The following is an 18,301-nucleotide window of genomic DNA, read 5'->3' on the forward strand; positions in this document are numbered from 1 at the left end:
TTGAAATGGCTCTCCAGGAGCAATAAAGGATGAACTGCTCTCTCTCTCTCTCTCTCTCTCTCTCTCTCTCTCTCTCTCTCTCTCTCTCTCTCTCACACACACACACACACACACACACACACACACACACAAATACTGCGCGTGCACAAATACACGCACATCCATCGTTGCATCATTTCCAATGTCAAAGCAAGTTTTTTCTTCTTTTGCTTGTGTTGTCACCAATCTCTTCTGCCTTACCCATCAGTATATGGACATATGTCTATACTTCCACTTTATCCAGTTTATGAATCATTATTTTAAAGATGTGTACTAATCAATTAGATAGCAAGTGAGCTTTGCTCTAAATAGAGCTTACACTCTTGTCCCAGCAGATAGGAAGGTAATCATGTGGCCATGTCTAAAAAATGATATGTGACATGTGGAAGATGCAATAAGCCCATAGACTCACTTCCTTCAAACCAATGAAACATCAATAATCTCCAGAGCCTTTTATCCTGCTGAAATGCAGTTTGCATTGGAAGCATAGAGCCGTCTGATGAGTTTTAGATATCCTGGCGTCTAATTATTGATTGGCTCTCCCTGTTTGGACTGTGCAGTAGAGCTGTGGAGTTAATAAGCCTCTACTGTTACCTGACAGTGTCACTGGGAGGAATTAAAATAATCAGAAACATTGGGTGACCACTGCTGCTGGGTGTTTTACAAAATCAACAAAATGCAATAAAAAATACAAGTTTGAGCACTTTATTTACAAAATGTTAAACACAATAAAATATAACATTTCAATATCATTAAGGTTTCATAAATTTATGGATATCCAACTAAATGAATAACAATGGAAGACAAATAAAAATAGTAATGGACTACACGAAATGACATGCTGGTGTATAATATTTCATACTTCGATAGTCTACGTTTTGCTTTAGGTTTGAGACAAGATTAATCATGGACATATAGTGGTGTTTATACACTATCAAATGCCCCATTTATCCCAGATTTACAATTAGAAATGCTCTTTTTTAACAATACACTGCGAGTCATCGCATTTTTCAAACCCTGTTTTGCCAACACTTCCAAGTGCACTGATCTGTCCAATCTTACAAAAAACTCCACATTTAGAAATACTCGCATATAAACGATAAATAAGGTGCAATACAAAAGTACTTAAATAATAAATAGGCTATATGCTAGTACGAAAGATTAAGCAAAATAATACAAAATAAATAAATAGGATGCCCGTGAGGAGAATGAGATCCTACAAAACAGACGAAAATTTCCCTAATAGTCCTTCTCTCTAAAGAGCTTCTACTCGTGATCTACAAGACTTACCTTCAAGTAACAGCATGAAATATTCAGTCAAAAATTGCGGATTGCACTTGAGAAAAAACAAAAAGAAGAACAACTGGCTGCCTCTGCGCATCTCCAAATATTCAAGAGAAATGGACAAAGCTGCATTATTTAGAAAATAATTACACAATAGCATTAATAGTAATATCAATAATACTGTAATAATACACACGACTCGCTTGGAGTGGTTATTAGACTAGTGAGGTAATAAAAAGAGCGCAACATAATTTTGGCACACATACACACACGCACGCACACGCACACACAGAAACCACATATTACAAATGCGTGAGTTTAGGCGCTTCCTGAATCCTTCCCTGAGACGCTTGGTGAGAGGTGAGATCTGTGTATGTGGGATGGGGATCACAGGGTCCATGATGGTGGTTTCCTGGGATCTGAGCGGCACAGCTGTAGTCCACACTGGTGGATGAGGGGTGGGGAAGATGGCCGAGGTTGAACATGGGGCCCGAGGCTGGCATGGAATCAACAAAATTCCCACCCACATAAACGGGGCTGCCTTGCAAATTGTCGTTGGCAAAGCTGCCGGTGCTCTGCATGCCGTGGTGCTCGTACTCAGAGCCCGGGTACCTCTTTTGTTGTGGGATGCAGCCACCCAAGGGTGCCGTGTACGCGGCCAAACCGTACATGTTTGGCTGGGGTTTGGCGAAAGACGGGGGCGAGGGGGCGTCATAGCTGAGGCTATTCACGTTTTGGAGCTGGCCAGAGTATCCAATGTGATTTGGGCCACTCAGCGGCGGGCTTCTATCCGGGGAGTGTCCCAGGGGAGAGTGCGCGAGTCCTTTAGACTTCTGGTCCTTTTTGTATTTCATCCTCCTGTTTTGAAACCAGATCTTTATTTGACGCTCGGTGAGATTCAACAGATTTGCCATCTCCACTCTCCGAGGGCGACAGAGATAGCGGTTAAAGTGAAACTCCTTCTCCAGCTCCACAAGTTGTGCGCTGGTATAAGCAGTTCTGACCCGTTTGGAGGCTGGTCCCGGTGGGCTCTTTTCATCACTCACCTCGCCACCTGTAAAGGAACCACAGCTTCATCTTAGCATCTTTGTATTACCAATGCAATCATAAACTGTAAGCACAACAAGGCCCAGTCCTCCCCCCTCCCCCAATAAAAAGACATATGCACGCACCATCATGGTCTCTACCTGCACTGGTGCAGTTGTTGCTCTTCTGCTTTGAGTTCTGCCGGGTCTCCTTCATCCAGGGGAATATCTGCTTAGTGAGGGTTGGTGTGGCAGTACTGGAAGCGCTGCTAGATGGGGATTTCTTCTTCTGGGGCGCAGAGCTGTTGGAGCTGGGAGAGGATGCGGACAGTGGAGGTGCTGCCTGCTGCTCCCCAATACTCGTGGCTTGGCTGCTGCTGTTGCTTTGACTGCTGCTTTGCCGCATGCAGTCTCCGTTCAGGTCACTGTCTTTGAGGGTTGGTGGCCGGACAGCAGAGGTCTGGATGGGACACACTGAGGCCTGGTAGTCATTCTCAATGTTAGAAGCAGGGTAGGACTGATGAGCGGGGCCGTAGTTGTACGAGTCTGGTTTGGGGAAGGTGTACCCTCCAAAAAGTCCAGAGTTATCGTAGTATGTTGCTTTCTGCATTTTGTAGATTCAAAGCCAATAAGACAAAACAACTCGACCCAATGGCATGGATGTTGTTTATTCACGTGATTGGTGTTTCCCACCGTTGCTCCAGTCTGTGACCTATACAGAGAAATATATCAGACTCATGAGGGCACATATGAATAAGACCTACACTCATTAGCTGCAACCTCCTTAACCTTAGACTGTTCGAGATTCAGGATTTAAATGAACCAATCCGCTATAAACCAGGATAATCTCTGCTCATGTTGCTATGGGCTACAGCAGCCATTAAATTAGAAATTACCAACTGTCTCTACAGTGTCCAACAGTGATACATCTCCCAGCCCCAGATTTGAGCTGGTCTGACTCCTTTCTGGCACAAAACAGTTAAAGTTTAACTTTAGCTAAAAAGACTTTCTGGGAGCCTTTAAGAGTCCCTCAGAAATAAGCTGAATCAGCATTTGACACACACAGACACAATACCCTTTTCACTAATCACAAGCCCTGACAAAGCCCGTCATGCATTGTTCCCTGCAGCAGAAATATAGCCCACCAAGGCCTCGCATATGCGTTTGGAACACATGTTTACACACACAAGAAGCTAAATACTAATCTCCTCCACTGTTTGTTATTAATGTTAATATCACACATGTAGGTGATAGTGTGTGTGTGTGTGTGTGTGTGTGTGTGTGTGTGTGTGTGTGTGTGTGTGTGTGTGTGTGAGAGAGAGTGATTGAGTGAGTGAGTGAGTGAATGACAGAGAGAGAGAGAGAGAGAGAGAGAGAGAGAGAGAGAGAGAGAGAGAGAGAGAGAGAGAGAGAGACAGAGAGAGAGAGAGAGAGAGAGAGAGAGAGAGAGAGAGAGAGAGAGAGAGAGTTTTGTTGGGTGGGGGTGGGAGTTACATATTTCATTACCCTTTACACACATGCCTTAGCCTATATATTTTGGCTGATTGGTTGGTTTTCTGCCTCTAGCCCAGTCAAGCAAAATGTAGCCTACCTTTAATTGTAAGCAAAACAAAACAAATATTCTGAAAAAAAAATATCAAATTTTGAGGATATGTTTGATGGCAGCTACACTTGTTTTCAGAACATAACAAAGAAACACACGCCAGCATTTGAACTATAAGTTGAAACACAAATATCAAAGGGCCCTGTACTATACTGTATGTTGGTGGCTTGAGGAGGTGAAGCCTGCGCCGTGCATAACAATTGCACCTGTCAGTGTGGACCGCGGCAAAATTTATGACCGCAAATGTTATGGTTGTAAACGGCCTCAGAGAGGAATGAAAAGCAAAACAGTCCTCAAGACTCGCAGCCCTCAGAAGTGTAAAACTAAGCGTAGGAGGAAGGCAAGGGAAAGAATTTCATACTCGGCGACTTCTCCCATACAGAGGCTCAGTTTATAAACGATGCCTCCATTCTGTCTGGCGCGAGTCTGCAGCCAAACACCGAGGTGAATGACTGGAGATATTTTTGCTGGTTAAAAAGAGACAGGCAATACTGACGATTACGCATCGGTAAAAATGTGGGAATCGTAGGATGAAATGGTGAAATTCTTGATTCTTGATTTTACGTTTTATAATGTGCATGTTTTTGAGTAATGTTTGAGAGGAATGTAAACATAATTAGCCTAATGTTTTTTTATATTTTCTTTTCTTGTGGAAAAATAGTATTAAGTGCGCTGTTGTTGGCTTAATTCATGCAGCTTTGCAAACGTAGAATTATATTGGAATGGGACTCTGGCCTGCGCAAATAATTACCCGTACAAGCAGAGTTAAAGTCATCCCTCATGTCTGTGTTCGTGATTTAAGCCTCCTGTGAAACACTGTGAGCGTTAATATGTAGCCTAATAACAAATCACCCATTCACCTTGTTAGCAGTTGGTCTGTGCTGTCCAGTCCCTTAATTAAAGAAATGTTACTCACCGAAATCTGCGCAAATCTCTTTTATATCCCTCACGCATTCATCACTGCTCCCACCTCGACCTGGAAGAGAAATAAATATGTTTCTTCACATTAGAATTTATTTTCAATCACATGGGCTTGACATTTGATGCATATATTTAAAAAAAGAATTATATATTAATATAATAAGATTAATATCATCAGGCCCAATCTTCTCTACCACTTTAAAAAAATACAATTACAATTATAGTAATTTATTTATCAAAGCTAAAATACATTTTAATTCAAATGATTACTGGACAATTATTTATTTTTTATTTTTGGCCCGTTTAATTTAGCTAAATTGGAAGACTGAATTGCCACTGCAATGACCACATAGCCTATGGCATACTCCCCAAGTCTCTGCTTGAAAGAGAAAAGTCTTACATGCGCACTTCTTACACAAAGAGCAGCCCAAATATTTAGCAGTCATAAGCTTTTTAGGTGACCTTTGGGTCATTCAGCATTAAGGCAAAGTTTAATGAACAACGAGCAGTTTGGCTTCAAGTAGACTCAACCCTCAACTAAATTTAATGCAGCTTTTCAGCGGGGACTGAAAGAAGATGCTCGACCGACGGCAAGAAAGTAGAACTTAAACCTCAGGACATTTCAGTGAATTGTTGTTTTTTTTTTACTGTGAAACCACCTCTGTTTCCCTGCTCGTATTTGGGGATAATTACTTAAAATATGATCATGGAGATTTAAGATTCCTTCGACGTGGAATATGTGATAAAGCTGGTCGATAATCTGCGCCTGAAGTGCTATTTGAGCACACAGGGCTGCTAGTAGCAGACATGGTCCTCTTTTCAAACAACAGTGTTTTTCGCCTACGCGTTGTTACGGTAAGTTTGGTTCACACAATGGGCCGGACTCAATGTGGAGAGTTATTATCCCAGTTAGTCGTTTCTCCTGGTTAGCCCTTCAAATTATGTTCATATTCAAGTTTAACAGCACTTGAGAGGCGTTTTGTTATTGTTGAAAAATGTTTGTTACATGCAAGAAATAACTGCAGTTGATAACAGTGTATTACTATTGTCTCTATAGACAAAATGCGAAATCACCAGTTGCAGGAAAAGGATTTGCTATATAGGTAATGCTGTTTTTTGTTAATTTCTGTAGAAATTCAGCAGCTGCACACGATATAAAGATGTAGTGCACATAAATCCACCGTAAAACAGCTAATAATATGTAAGCAGAATTTGAGCATAATGGGGAATAATTATCTTAAAAATGCTACAAAATAAATAAGCTTTTATTGTCTTGCGACTCAGGCCTATATTTATTTTTTTACAAAGAAGAATTATTCAACTTTACATAAGTTACAATTAACCGAAATCAAGTGAGCCAATATCGTATCCAAATAGTAGGAAAATTAAGTATTTGCCTTTATCCTTGTTCACTATCCAGCCCGGCAATCCCTCAAAACATCCAATATGAATTCGTGTATAATATAACGTTGCAGGTTAACAAAGCCATATAGTTGAAACCACATAAATCACGGCAAACGCCACTGTGACGATAAGACAACAAATTAATGTGATTTACGATCCAAGAGTCAAAAAGAAAAGTTCCTCTCCTACTTCTTCCCACTGAGCCGGTTTTCATCGAAACGTGAAATCAGCTGAAAAGCAGCAGTGCAGCTGGAGCTCAATCTGTCGATAATATTTGATCGGCTTTCTAAAAAAAATGATATATATATATATGAATATGCTTTTGAGGAGGTAGCTGGACTCCATATCCACACGGTCGCCGGCGAGAGCGACATTAACAAGCATCACCTTTTTGAGTGGAATACATCATAAATATTTCCTTGCATTATATTAACCCGTGGGTAAAGGTTGCTTTATGCCATGCGATTGCTTACCTGCGAATCAATTCATCATAAAGCAGCTTCCCTCTCAGTCTCAGTTCCTTTCCACGCAGTCTCTAGAATAAATCCTTCACCCTTTGTCTGTACACAATGCTGTCCTAAACCTGATCTTGCTGTTTTTCAGACATTTCCATATACCAATGGAGACAGTATTCCCGAAAGAATGGAAGGACTCGCATTCAACTACCAATAAAAAGCGAACAAGGTATCCTTATTCCAGAAAAAAAAAATACCCTGGCAATCAATCACCCATTGAAATATACAGAAATTCAGAAACTGATAGGCCTGTACACATTTTGGAGCTAACATTAGGATTTTTGGGGTGTTTCGGAAGCTTTGTGATGGCAAATAAAGGCGCTGCCTTAAGAAACAAGCATATTTGTTCACGTGATTGTTCTCTTCTACAACCGAGCCTTACCTCACCAATCCATTTTGATAAAGGGTGGCGTTTATTTCCTCATCTGAACTGTGTGGAAATGTCCCACTGCCTATTTCTTTTCATCTCCTCCTGAATTACAACTCGCATGCACTTCAGTATTTAAATACAAGCATTCTATTATGATATTGTTAAAGTATTAATAACAAAGATTTGCACATTCTCTATCAGAGCATTAGTTACAGCATGCAGTGCAGTGTGTTCGCGTAGGTTAATATAATACATTTCTTTGCATTTTAAATGTTACAGCTTTGGAATTTCCAGGCTTTTGTAGTTCTCCTCACTGCTCTTAAGAGGACATTTCACAATAAAACGTTCAAAGTGGGCCTTAAACGCACCACAGTTCAGTATTTAGATAATATTGTAAAACAATACTATTATAGGCCTACTTCTTTTAGATGTCCTATTTACTCGCCCAGTAACTGCGATGATGTGGGATGTGCATTTTTTAAAATGATTTATGAAATAAACGACATGTGTTTTTTTTTTCTTCCAGCTGGGACTGGATTGTATTCAAATAAACCACATTATCATCTTTTGTTTGTTGTGTCTGTCTTCACACACTGCTCAAACACAAAGAGTGAGAGAGCCATGTCCTTTCCTGCATTGTTTTCAATATCAATCACAGCAATGAAAAAAAAAATAATGGCAGGGTTTTATAACCAATAATAAATATTTTGTAAAAGAATGGATTGCAAGAGGAAGTGTTGGAGCCGCAGAGAGCGTCGGCTAGTTCAGCGGTGGGTTATCTTTGCTGAGAGGAATAAAAGAAGGGATGCAGGACTGGTAGCGTCGCAGCATATGTTCAGAGGGTAATAAAAGTGAAAGATTTACAGGTTTCGCCCGCCCCCCCAACAGCCTCGAACCCTTTCAGGAGTTACTGAGAATGATTTACAAGGAGGCAGAACTGTCAGCCTGCCCTAACTTCCACGACTTCTTGGAAATCAAAATCAAATCATCCCCCATTAACAATAAAAAAACAGGAGAAATCCACCACTGTCTTCTCAAGCAAAAAAGAAAGATACATATTATTTATTTTATGCTGAAAACTAAGACTATAAATTAAGATAATTTCTACTAGCAATTTATAAATCTAATGCTGTTCCTTAAAAAAACAGTAGCTTTTTTTGCACTAAACTGGTAAAACTCTGAAATAGATTCTGAATAAAGAATCAGTGGGCCCTGTAGAGGGACCACACGGAGCTGTGTCCGAAAGAGCATTTATTCAGAGCGAGCACCCATAAATACATGTCACTGCCCTTAAGTTTTTACCATTCATCCTATCAATCCCTTTCAAGACGTATGCGTAAACAGCAAGCCCAAACATTCTACCATTTCTAACATATTTGATTAAAAAAGAAAGAAAGAGATGCATACAGCGACTTACACAGCATACAGCCCTGCTCAGAGCGCACACATCAAAGACAGCAATTCATCAAATATCACGACATTTGATATAGTCATTTACCAACTCTGGCAACATGAAAAACGCTGAAATATTTACCTACCCAAGCATCCATCGGTTCGATGTGTTGCTAAAGTGCGGGGCTACGGTTGCGCCGGCTATCGGATATTATTTTCTTGGGGGATCTCTTCAGTTTTCAAGTCTGATAGAGTTCTTGCGATTAATGACGACGCCGTGTTTCTAGGGGGACGTGCTGCATTAATTATTTAGACAATCACGTGGTCGAGAATAGAGAGCGGAGTGGTATAGTCTCTGGATTATATCTCTGAATGCAGACAGCGCACTTTAATATATCTTAGGGGGGTTGTCTGGCTCGGAGAGGCTTCTTCGAAAAACAGCTGGAAATCAAATATGGCCGGATGGAGAGCAACGACGTTGTATTCCTGCACTGGGTGCAGTGTCATTGAAAATGGCACTGCCTTTGGCTCCCATTTATTGCTGTTCAGACATGTAGGTCAGTGTGGCTACACACTGTACGTTGTAGTAGGCTGCTCTGACCTGATAATTAGGGAGGTGGGGCGCTGTGTGTGATAGCCTATGTTTAATTTTAATTCATGTTTTAATACCAGAATCTCAGACAAGTCATGTTTGATATTAAATGTTTTAAATAATATATAGAAAATAGCAATTACTATTATCTTTAAAAAAAAAAAAAAAAAAAACTAGTAATGTATATTAGGTAGGTTAGTTGTCCAATTGTGCTAATAACACACCCCTCCCCCACTTATCTCATCCCCCCCTCCCCTCTCACTCATCCTCTCTTCAGCATCTATGTGCAGATCATTTATGGCAGGATGGTGGATTGGTAGCATCACTTTGTCTCAGCTTCTCTCTGAATCTATATGACACAAGCGGGTATTTTACACGTACACATATAGGCTAAGAGCCATGTGCACGCCTGTAGGCCCGCGTGCTCACATGGTGGTCACTAGGGATGAAAACACTGCTGAGTGACTGAAGATTGTCTTTCCACATGCCCGTTTATGGCCACTTTTGGTTGCATCAGGACTGATTCTGCCTGTGGAGGGTCGGAGGTCAATGTAGCAGTGGGTCATATTCAATAAAGGCATAGCTCGTGAAGCACATGGGGGTTTAATATCACATATATAGGCCTAGTTCATTATTTGTGTATGTTTTGATAAATGTGGCGTATTCTGGTTTTGGAGCAGGACCACCACCTCTGAAAAAGTTTTTATTTGTCAGTTTGAATCTACGAGGCCAGTACATTTCATTTGTGTTTCTGTTCTGTAATAAAGACTCACGTATGCTGTAACAACTCTCCTATTTAAAAAGTAAAAGGTCAGGTCAAAGTCTTCTAAAGGACTCAAACAGTTTTCATTGAAGAAAATCACCTTGAAAAGCTTCATCACGAACTCATGAGGATGTTTTTGCGCAATCGCTCCTTTCGATAAGAGCTAATGGGTGAAAATTAAGACAAGCCAGAGAAATAAACTCGTTCTTTAACATGGTTTTAAATATATGCTACAATTATGGTAGAGCAATGATCCATATGTGTGCTCGTAAATGTCTTGCTTGACATAACAAGAGGCTGAATTTGCCCATGCAGCGCACATTTGGTGCATTTGTGGATGTTTTGTAAAATGGGGGCTATATGTCCATATGGCTCCACACGATATCACTGAAGAAAAACTCTTTTCCCACCAAAAGGGATCCTTTTGTAAATGGCGCAAAACCTGACAAAAACGGCACTAAATAACGCTATAAAAATGAAAGTAAAGTTTTGAGCATGAGATAAATTATAAAATACCTCAGTGTGCCCGGGAAAGTTTATTTCCACTAAATCTATATATTTGTAGAGTGGAAAAAAATAAAAATCTCGCGACATTATGCCCTCTGAAATCATTTAAATGCATATTCAGTAGAAATCTTTATTTTTTTTTCAATATACTTCTCGCATCTCAATGCACAATACAAGGTAAAAAGCATGTACAAAAATAAAAACAAAAAGATTGCATATTGACATGGGGAGACAAATGCACACATTGCTTTTAAGGGCTCGATATAAATACTGTTAAAACACGTGTAAAAACTATGGAATTCACGCACTGACTCTGGCTTTGAATGCTTTGGCTTTTTAAGTGTGGAAAAGCCCTCCAAACCAAAGCGCCTGGGACAGAAAAGGCTGCTTGTCCGGCGGGTCAGGGGTGCTGGGGTCAGTCCTTGCGGCTGAAATGTGTCCCCTGGATGAACCTGCCACTGCTGCTTTGTCGACCTTCGGATGAAATACCTTTTCAAGCCTCTCATCGTGAAGACTTCACAGAGAAGACCTCTTCGTACTGGGAGAGCTTCTGAGCTTTTTTTGTCCGAAGACAATGACGGTATAAAACAAAAAAAAATATCTGTCTTGAAACGTGACGTGAAAGCCCCCCTCGGTTAGCTCGGTGTAAAGGAAAACCTACAAGATTCCCACATTAACTAAAGACTAAAACTTTGCATAAAGCCATGCTAATAATCCACAAGAGTTCAAACATATTTTAGATTAATTGAAATTTAACGAATAACCTACTTTTAATTAAAATTGTGTGCTATACGAAAATGTACACGTTTGTTTTAAACAAATAAATAATGACGTAAAAACAATCATATCAAGTAAAAAATAAACAATTATACTCCTAAATATTCTGGATCTGATTATTTCCGATGAAAAAAAAATCCATTATCAATTTGATACCATGCAGGAACAAATGATCTTTCATATAAGACTTTCAAATGGCACGAGAGAGCCTCTGAAAATGTACACTGTTTACAAAGATGTCAAGAGAGATTTATAAGGGCACTCAGAATAGTATGCACACAGGAATGTCTTGCTTTTGGGAATATAATTTAGGCTAAGAAAATTCCAAAGCTTTATTGTACAAAATAAGTTAAAACATACTAATCACAAAGAAACGTGGAACTGAAAAATTCAACGGGGTTTTGCAACTTACGAAAGTAGGTTGTGTTTGGCGTGCTCTATATGGAAATAATGGTTCCTTCAAGTATATATATATATAGGCTATATATTTATTGTGCGTTTAATGTGAGGTTTGAATAGGATAAACTGAAATAAGATGTGTGTGTGGATTTTTGAACCAAGGGCTTCCCTGTTCTCAATAAAGATATTTCAATCGTGAATCAACGTGAGAAGAGCTGCAACACTGTTTAAATCCATGAAACCAGCCGAGGTCTTTCATTAAATGTCCTCAGGTGGGTATAACGTCCAAAAAAAAAAGGTTGTTTCGATGTTTTTGTGTCTCTTTGAGGGAATAAAAACAAGGAAGAACTTTCAAACCTCTCACTTATAAAGACTGACTGATTTTCTGACTCAGTCTTGAGTCAACGCTGCTGGGGTCTTTTTTGTTAAATAAAAAAAAAAAAAAAGGCTAAAAACAACATCAGTCCATGCAAAAAGTCAGATGCAATCTCTGTCTTTTTATGTACAGTTTATTTCTAAAAAGGTGTGACACCTTCTTCCTCTCTTATAATGATGTGATATCAGTCTGGTTATCCTTCTGGATGCTTTGCAGATGGCTGGAGGATGGGGCAGATCTGCCCTTGGTGTTAGGTAGTTTGTGATCTTTTTTCCATTTCATCCTTCTGTTTTGAAACCAGATTTTGATCTGCCTTTCGGAGAGACAGAGAGTGTGGGCAATCTCAATCCGTCGCCGCCTGGTCAGATACCTGTTAAAATGAAACTCCTTTTCAAGCTCCAAAACCTGCTGCCGGGTGTAAGCTGTTCTGGACCGTTTGGGCTCAGGTCCTGTGAAATCCGGGTTCACTAAGAGAAAGATAACAAACAAGAGGGAAAAAAGTCACCAAATGTGGCCAATGCAGCATGCAGGAAAAAACAATACAACAAGACGAGTCTCTCTATCTATACCCCCGGCGCTCAAACTTTGAGACCATTCACATGGAAGCGAGAGCAGGGAATAATGAGTGATTTTTAACTGGATTTAAACAGATTTGCTGCAGATTTAAGCACCATTACAACCGGTCAATATGTATTTTCAGGAGCTTCCAGGCGCTCACCTAGCGGCCTATTTCCTGAGCTATAAAAATTTATGACTTGTGTAATTGGCGAGGCCTTTCAAAGACTCCCATAAATATTACACTGAATGATTTCTAAAGTGCAGGTCTCAGTTGGTCCATGAGAGGAGGAGGAGAAGAAGAAGTGGAAATCTTACCAGTAGTTACGTGGACTTTCTTCATCCAGGGGTAAACTACTGCAGGCTGCTTGGACTGTATCCCATTTAGGCTCTTTGTGTTTTGCTGCTGTCCACAAGTCCGGGGTCCGGCCACTTGGACCGGGGGGCCCCGCTCAGTCTGTGCGCTGAAGGGGCTCGAGCGGCTGGATCTCTCGTGCACATGACCCCGTGGCTGCACTGTGGAGTCCTGCACAGTGTTGCAGCTGAAGGGCTGCTCCGTGTAGTTTGACCGTGGGTAGATCCCTGGTTGCTGAAAGTCTGTGTCCTGCGATGGACTGTAGTAGTCCGAGCCCTGCTCAGGTATATAGCTATTTTGTGAATATTCCTCGCAGGGAGGAAATTTTGGATCCACATACTTAGAGTTCACCATATACGAACTCATGGCCATTAATTTCTGAAGGTAGAAAATACTAATTTTTTTTCTCGAGTTGTCTTTTTTTCCTCCCTCCATAAAGCCCTCCTACTTGGTTTCAACTGAATAAAGTTAGCGAACCATGTGACCAGATCGGCCAATAGAGGTGATGCTGGTCCATAAACGGGTAAACATACAACTAAAAGCAATGCTATCTAACTTAAGATAGCCTACACCAAAGTTAGACCCCGTTGGAAACAAACAAAACAAATATTGCACTCAAACACCTGCATGCACATTTGGAAAATAAAAAGGCATGCTGGAAAAATAAGAAAATACACATAATTCCAACCTTGCTTCAATATTTAACTTTAAAATTATATAGACTATTATAAAGAAATAGGAAACGCTGATTGTGCATGGGATTGTTTTACTCCATGGAGATATAAAAATATATCAGTTTCTAAGGTCTAACTTGGCGGCATGGTGTTCAACAGAGAAACCAACAAAAGATACAAAAAGCCCCTCGGCATAAAAGCAGGGAATAATGACTGAGGACAATTGATGGACACTGTCTTTGTCAAGAAGGGGTCATCCAAAAGTTAGACGAATCTCATCACTTCATCTGCTCCCATCCCTTTGAAAAAACACTGTCTCAGGAGCCTATTGGCCAGCAGCAGCCTCTGGGAATCAATAATGTAGCGACCCACAGGAGGAAGACGCTACAGAGTGTGTTGTGTCTTTTTAGTAATCCATTTGGTATTTCATTCCAACATACTGAGCTAAATATTGTTTTCATGTGAAATATTTTGCGTCAGATTTCCTTTGAGCCTATAGAGTTTCAACATGCCCTGACGCTTCTTGTGAAGTGTGATGTCGGATTTACTCTCATTCAGAAACCAACAATGTCACTGTAACATCTGACAGCACGTCAGGCACCAAACGTCTCATAATAAGATGGCAATTCATTAAGTCGAAGTTTTTTCATCGACCATATACTCCCCTAGAATCGAATCTGTGATTGTAGTTTGATCACACAAATTCGGTTCTACAGGGTATATATAGACGACGGCAAGCGAAACTGGCCACTTAGCAACCATAACCACAGCACTTTATTTGTAGAGCACTTCAGCCAAACAAAATGTACAAAGTGGCTCACAGAAACAACGTTACATACGAAAATAAGAGGCATGCATTACAACCAGATGGGGTAAACCATACTCTGAAGTATACTATAGGCCATAATAATAGTGTTAGTAGTAGTAGTAGTAGTAGTAGTAGTTATTCCATTCAGTCTCAACTTTCTCTCATTGAAGCAGCCTTTTCTTTCGTTTTGATGATTTCCTTGTAATGTATTTTTCTGGTACAAACATCTCCTTGAGTTCAAGTCAAAAGCAATGACAGTGGCTGCTTCACAAAAAAGAAAAGGAAAAGAAAGAAAACTGTAGGCCTACAGGTTACTTCTGCCCAGGGACATCCCTGTCAATTTAAGCAGCAAATGACAAGTAAAAGACACTGAACGAAAATATCAGGCAGTAGCTTAGGTCAACCCAGGCTTATGTGCAGTGGGTCCTCTTCCCTCCATCATAGTCCAAGTTCATCATTAAGAACAAATATTATATATTTAAATAATAAAAACTTTTGCAAGCTGTTACCTCGTAATCAAAGATACGCATTGGTTAAATATGGCACTAATGTTAAAACCTCAATAACCGTCAGATAGTTTCTGGCTAGAGAGCTTATCACAACTGCACCAAAAGATGAGGCTCGAGGCCACGAAGGTCAAACTAATTCATTTACAAACATATCAAAAAGTTCAATTATTTTCGGTCCTGGTGACAGCTCAAAGGGTGTAAAAGTTTACCAATTCCCCGTCAGCCATTAACTAAACCACCATGGCCATCTGACACATCCTTACAATGAATGAAAGCTAAGAATGGTTCAGATTTTCCAAAATGACCAGTAGCATCTAAATATTTTTTTCCAAGCACACAAAACGCAATATTACAATATAATTTCATCCAAATAATTATATCAACCTGAGAATTTATGACAAAAACAGTCCTAAATTATTATGCCACATATAGGCCTACATGACCCTTTGTGAGATTTGGGGAAATAAATTATTAATGTTTTTTTTAAGCATATTTGGTCAAATGTGACTCTGGGTTCAAGTCACAGTGAAAAAGCTTGAATACAAATTGAGCCAGACATTCAGCCCAAAAAGCTTGAATAAAAATTGAAATGTTTTCTTCTTTAATAAGAAAAAAGGCTTGCAGGAACATGTTTACTAACTTACTGGATGGTGCATCAAGTCGTTTGGTTTAATGTAGGCCTAACGTTTTGGCTACATTTTCAGCTTGATTCATGTTGACAAGTTGTAAGTTAAGACACAGGCTTTTAAAATGTGAGAATGAAACAGAAAGCAGCTAAATAAGAAGTCAAATTGACCCTTAGATCTACATCTTCATAAGAGAGACTTTGTCATTACGCAGATATAAGCTTGTATCTCCAATCTGCAAATTTGCATTCAAATTTCAACAAAAAACAATGTATTCGTTTCAACCACAGTTAAAAGATAAATTATAGAAACTGTAAAAATTCGTTCTTGCACTTCACATTTCAATATTAGTTAGACAGCCTGACCTGTCTTTCACCTTCCCCTGCTAGCCCTTCAGACGGGTCAAAGCCGAGAATCACAACAAAAGAATGATAAAGTCAGCGTTTCCTGGCAGCTTGTGTTGAACGAAGGGCTAACTAGTTCAATTCGATTTTTTTTTTCATCACAATTACAAGCTTTATCTATCCGAAACCTCCAAATTGAGTGTTTTGGAGCAATAGAAAACACGAGGCCTATCTCATTTTCGGGCGAAGAAGGGAGCGTTTTTTGACGGATATTAGAAAATAAAGCTAAATCCCCTTTCAACTTTGCATAAAATATTATTTAACCAGTATTGAACTGGACTGTCTAACAATTCCTGAGAAGATTAATAATGTAAAGGCCTGCAGAAGAAATACAGTAGGCCTACACTGAATAAAGCCGCAACAACATAATATAAAAAAGAGAACACTGATTTTATTGTTTTAAGCTCCATGCTGTTTTTATTAATTTTAATGTGGTTAACACTGCTAAGCGAATTGTACATTTTGAAAATGATAGCCTAATTGTAACATAATGACGGTACATAAACTTGTATTGTTTTGATTAGGCCTTCAAGATATTTCACCTAATTGTTCAGGATTCTTCAAAAACTCTGGTGACAACAGGTTGATTTCTCCGCCTCCAAGCAAATAAGAAGCTCAATGCAATCAAGTAACTACATCATGTAGCAGTGAATCAGACCAACAACGTCAATAACACCATCCGAAGAAGCATCGATTGAGTCTTAAGAGGTTTAAACCCAAACCAAACGCAGTAATCAGATTAAACGCGATTTCCTTCCAGCATCACCCAGGCGGACTATATCTCTGTCCTGAACGAGCACTGTTGCCGCTTTTAGAGGCAGGAAACAGTACAGCCTGAGCACTATGCGTGTGACATCACACGCCCATACCACGAGCATAATGATAAAACACAGCTTACCGCAGAGACCGCAACACATGGCACACCGTGGGTCAAACACATCCATGCTGAAGGAAAAGTCAGCCTGGTACAATAGCTCCCTGCCAATTCAAGCTCTATTCCAACCCATCTGGACGGTCTTACTAATACACAATGAGAATTATATTTTGGCTTGTCAAGACCCGGGCCATAAAACAAACTTTAATGGCATCACGTGTTTCCTCACAGCCACTCACAACACCGCGCAGCTCCATAAATAACCCTCAAAGTTGCACTTACTCAATAACGGCGATTACACTGATGTGCACTGAGCACAAGTCGTAGAAAGGAGGAAGCTGGTAGGTTGTAACTGCCATGATAGAAATGGGAACAGCGGTGCACTGGGACGAAATAGAAAATACTTTGTTTTTTATTGGCATTGTAGTTATTTGCAGGTCTATAAGTTATTAATGAAATTCTTGAAAAAACAACAACATCTTAATATTAATATTAATAATCGTGTGATGTTCTCCATTTAGGCCTATTTAATTCAAGAATTCCTCTTTATTTTTTTGCTCCTTACTGGACAGCCCTGATTATATCATCTAACTGAAGTCTCTTGACCTCTAAAATGTTAACAAAAACATTCAACATGCATTAATGATTTGTGCTCAAATATCTCCCCAGTGAACATGACACAATGAGACTGATGGTATTCATTCTTCCAGGCCAATCCCAGAATGCAGAGCAGTCTTGCTCCTCCTCTCCTTTCCCTGCAGAGGGGCTGATTATGCTGAGGTTTGGCTGGTTGCCACTGTGAGGCAGGTATGATAAATGGAAGGGCATCAAATCAGAGGCTTGTCACTTTTTACATGCATGTCCTCATAAAAAGTTATTTCCCTGGAGATAATTTGAGGGTAAACCTCTATATGGGCTCTAAGTGTTTCAGAAGAATCTGCACTTAAATATTTTTTGCTGTTAGTTGGTATGTTTTCTGTGGTTTAATGGCTTGCATGCATTTTTTTGTACATAAATTAAGTCATTTTTTCAGCTTCATCAGCTTTCTTAAAGATCATTTCTTTGTAAGTCATAATAATGCGTGAACGTGTTAAAAGATAACATCTTTCACTGAAGTGGTCTCTGGTTACAAAGCATCCACTGTGCTCTCCAATAAATCCATGGCAATAAAACAACTGTTGGCCTTTTTTTGCTGTCATACACTTCATGGGTTTGTAGAGCTTCTTTAACACATAAACATTCCACACAGCACCAAATGCAGCATCAGAGCAGCTGATCTCATTAGTTACCCAACAGATCTTTTCCTGGCTAAACATGATGAATTTATCTCAATTCTCCAAAACCACTTTCAAAAATGAACCAGGTCACATGACCACCTGTCTCAGCCAATCACTGTGCTCGGGAAGCTGCTAGTAAGACTGCTGAATGGAAGCAGAGAGGCTGACTGTTGGGCAACAGCGCCTTCTGCTGGAATTTTAACGGCTTCCCCCCTTTTCCACTGCAAAAAATGTCCATCTCTACAAACGAGT

General features: G+C 39.9%; 2 protein-coding genes across 3 annotated transcripts; both read right to left on the bottom strand.

The window, feature by feature from the left end:
- Positions 1 to 728: 728 nt before the first annotated feature.
- hoxd3a (homeobox D3a) lies at positions 729 to 9,146 on the bottom strand. Of its 2 annotated transcripts, none has more exons than XM_031297189.2 (4): positions 8,700 to 9,146; positions 4,868 to 4,927; positions 2,511 to 3,060; positions 729 to 2,377 (listed from the first exon to the last, which is right to left on the bottom strand). In XM_031297189.2, exons 3-4 carry the CDS (start codon positions 2,956 to 2,958, stop codon positions 1,626 to 1,628), a joined length of 1,200 nt encoding a protein of 399 aa, XP_031153049.1. In that variant the 5' UTR covers positions 2,959 to 3,060; positions 4,868 to 4,927; positions 8,700 to 9,146; the 3' UTR covers positions 729 to 1,625. The 2 variants fall into 2 exon arrangements, with proteins under 2 accessions (XP_031153049.1, XP_031153046.1); XM_031297186.2 differs by having other exon boundaries at positions 2,496 to 3,060; positions 8,700 to 9,143.
- Positions 9,147 to 10,505: 1,359 nt separating this feature from the next.
- hoxd4a (homeobox D4a) lies at positions 10,506 to 14,193 on the bottom strand. Its single transcript, XM_031297194.2, has 2 exons — positions 12,841 to 14,193; positions 10,506 to 12,434 (listed from the first exon to the last, which is right to left on the bottom strand). Exons 1-2 carry the CDS (start codon positions 13,310 to 13,312, stop codon positions 12,136 to 12,138), a joined length of 771 nt encoding a protein of 256 aa, XP_031153054.1. The 5' UTR covers positions 13,313 to 14,193; the 3' UTR covers positions 10,506 to 12,135.
- Positions 14,194 to 18,301: the final 4,108 nt, after the last annotated feature.

This window comes from Sander lucioperca, chromosome 8 (genome assembly GCF_008315115.2).
Source record: "Sander lucioperca isolate FBNREF2018 chromosome 8, SLUC_FBN_1.2, whole genome shotgun sequence".
Lineage (NCBI taxonomy): Eukaryota > Metazoa > Chordata > Actinopteri > Perciformes > Percidae > Sander > Sander lucioperca.

Bases quoted from the DNA above. Each gene is read 5' to 3' on its own strand.
- hoxd3a (XM_031297186.2), bottom strand. From the start codon at position 2,958: ATGCAGAAAGCAACATACTACGATAACTCTGGACTTTTTGGAGGGTAC. The intron at 2,378-2,495 runs GTGCGTGCATAT...GTTCCTTTACAG, and splicing joins TGCAGGTAGAGACCATGATG to GTGGCGAGGTGAGTGATGAA.
- hoxd4a (XM_031297194.2), bottom strand. From the start codon at position 13,312: ATGGAGGGAGGAAAAAAAGACAACTCGAGAAAAAAAATTAGTATTTTC. The intron at 12,435-12,840 runs GTAAGATTTCCA...TCTTTCTCTTAG, and splicing joins GAAAGTCCACGTAACTACTG to TGAACCCGGATTTCACAGGA.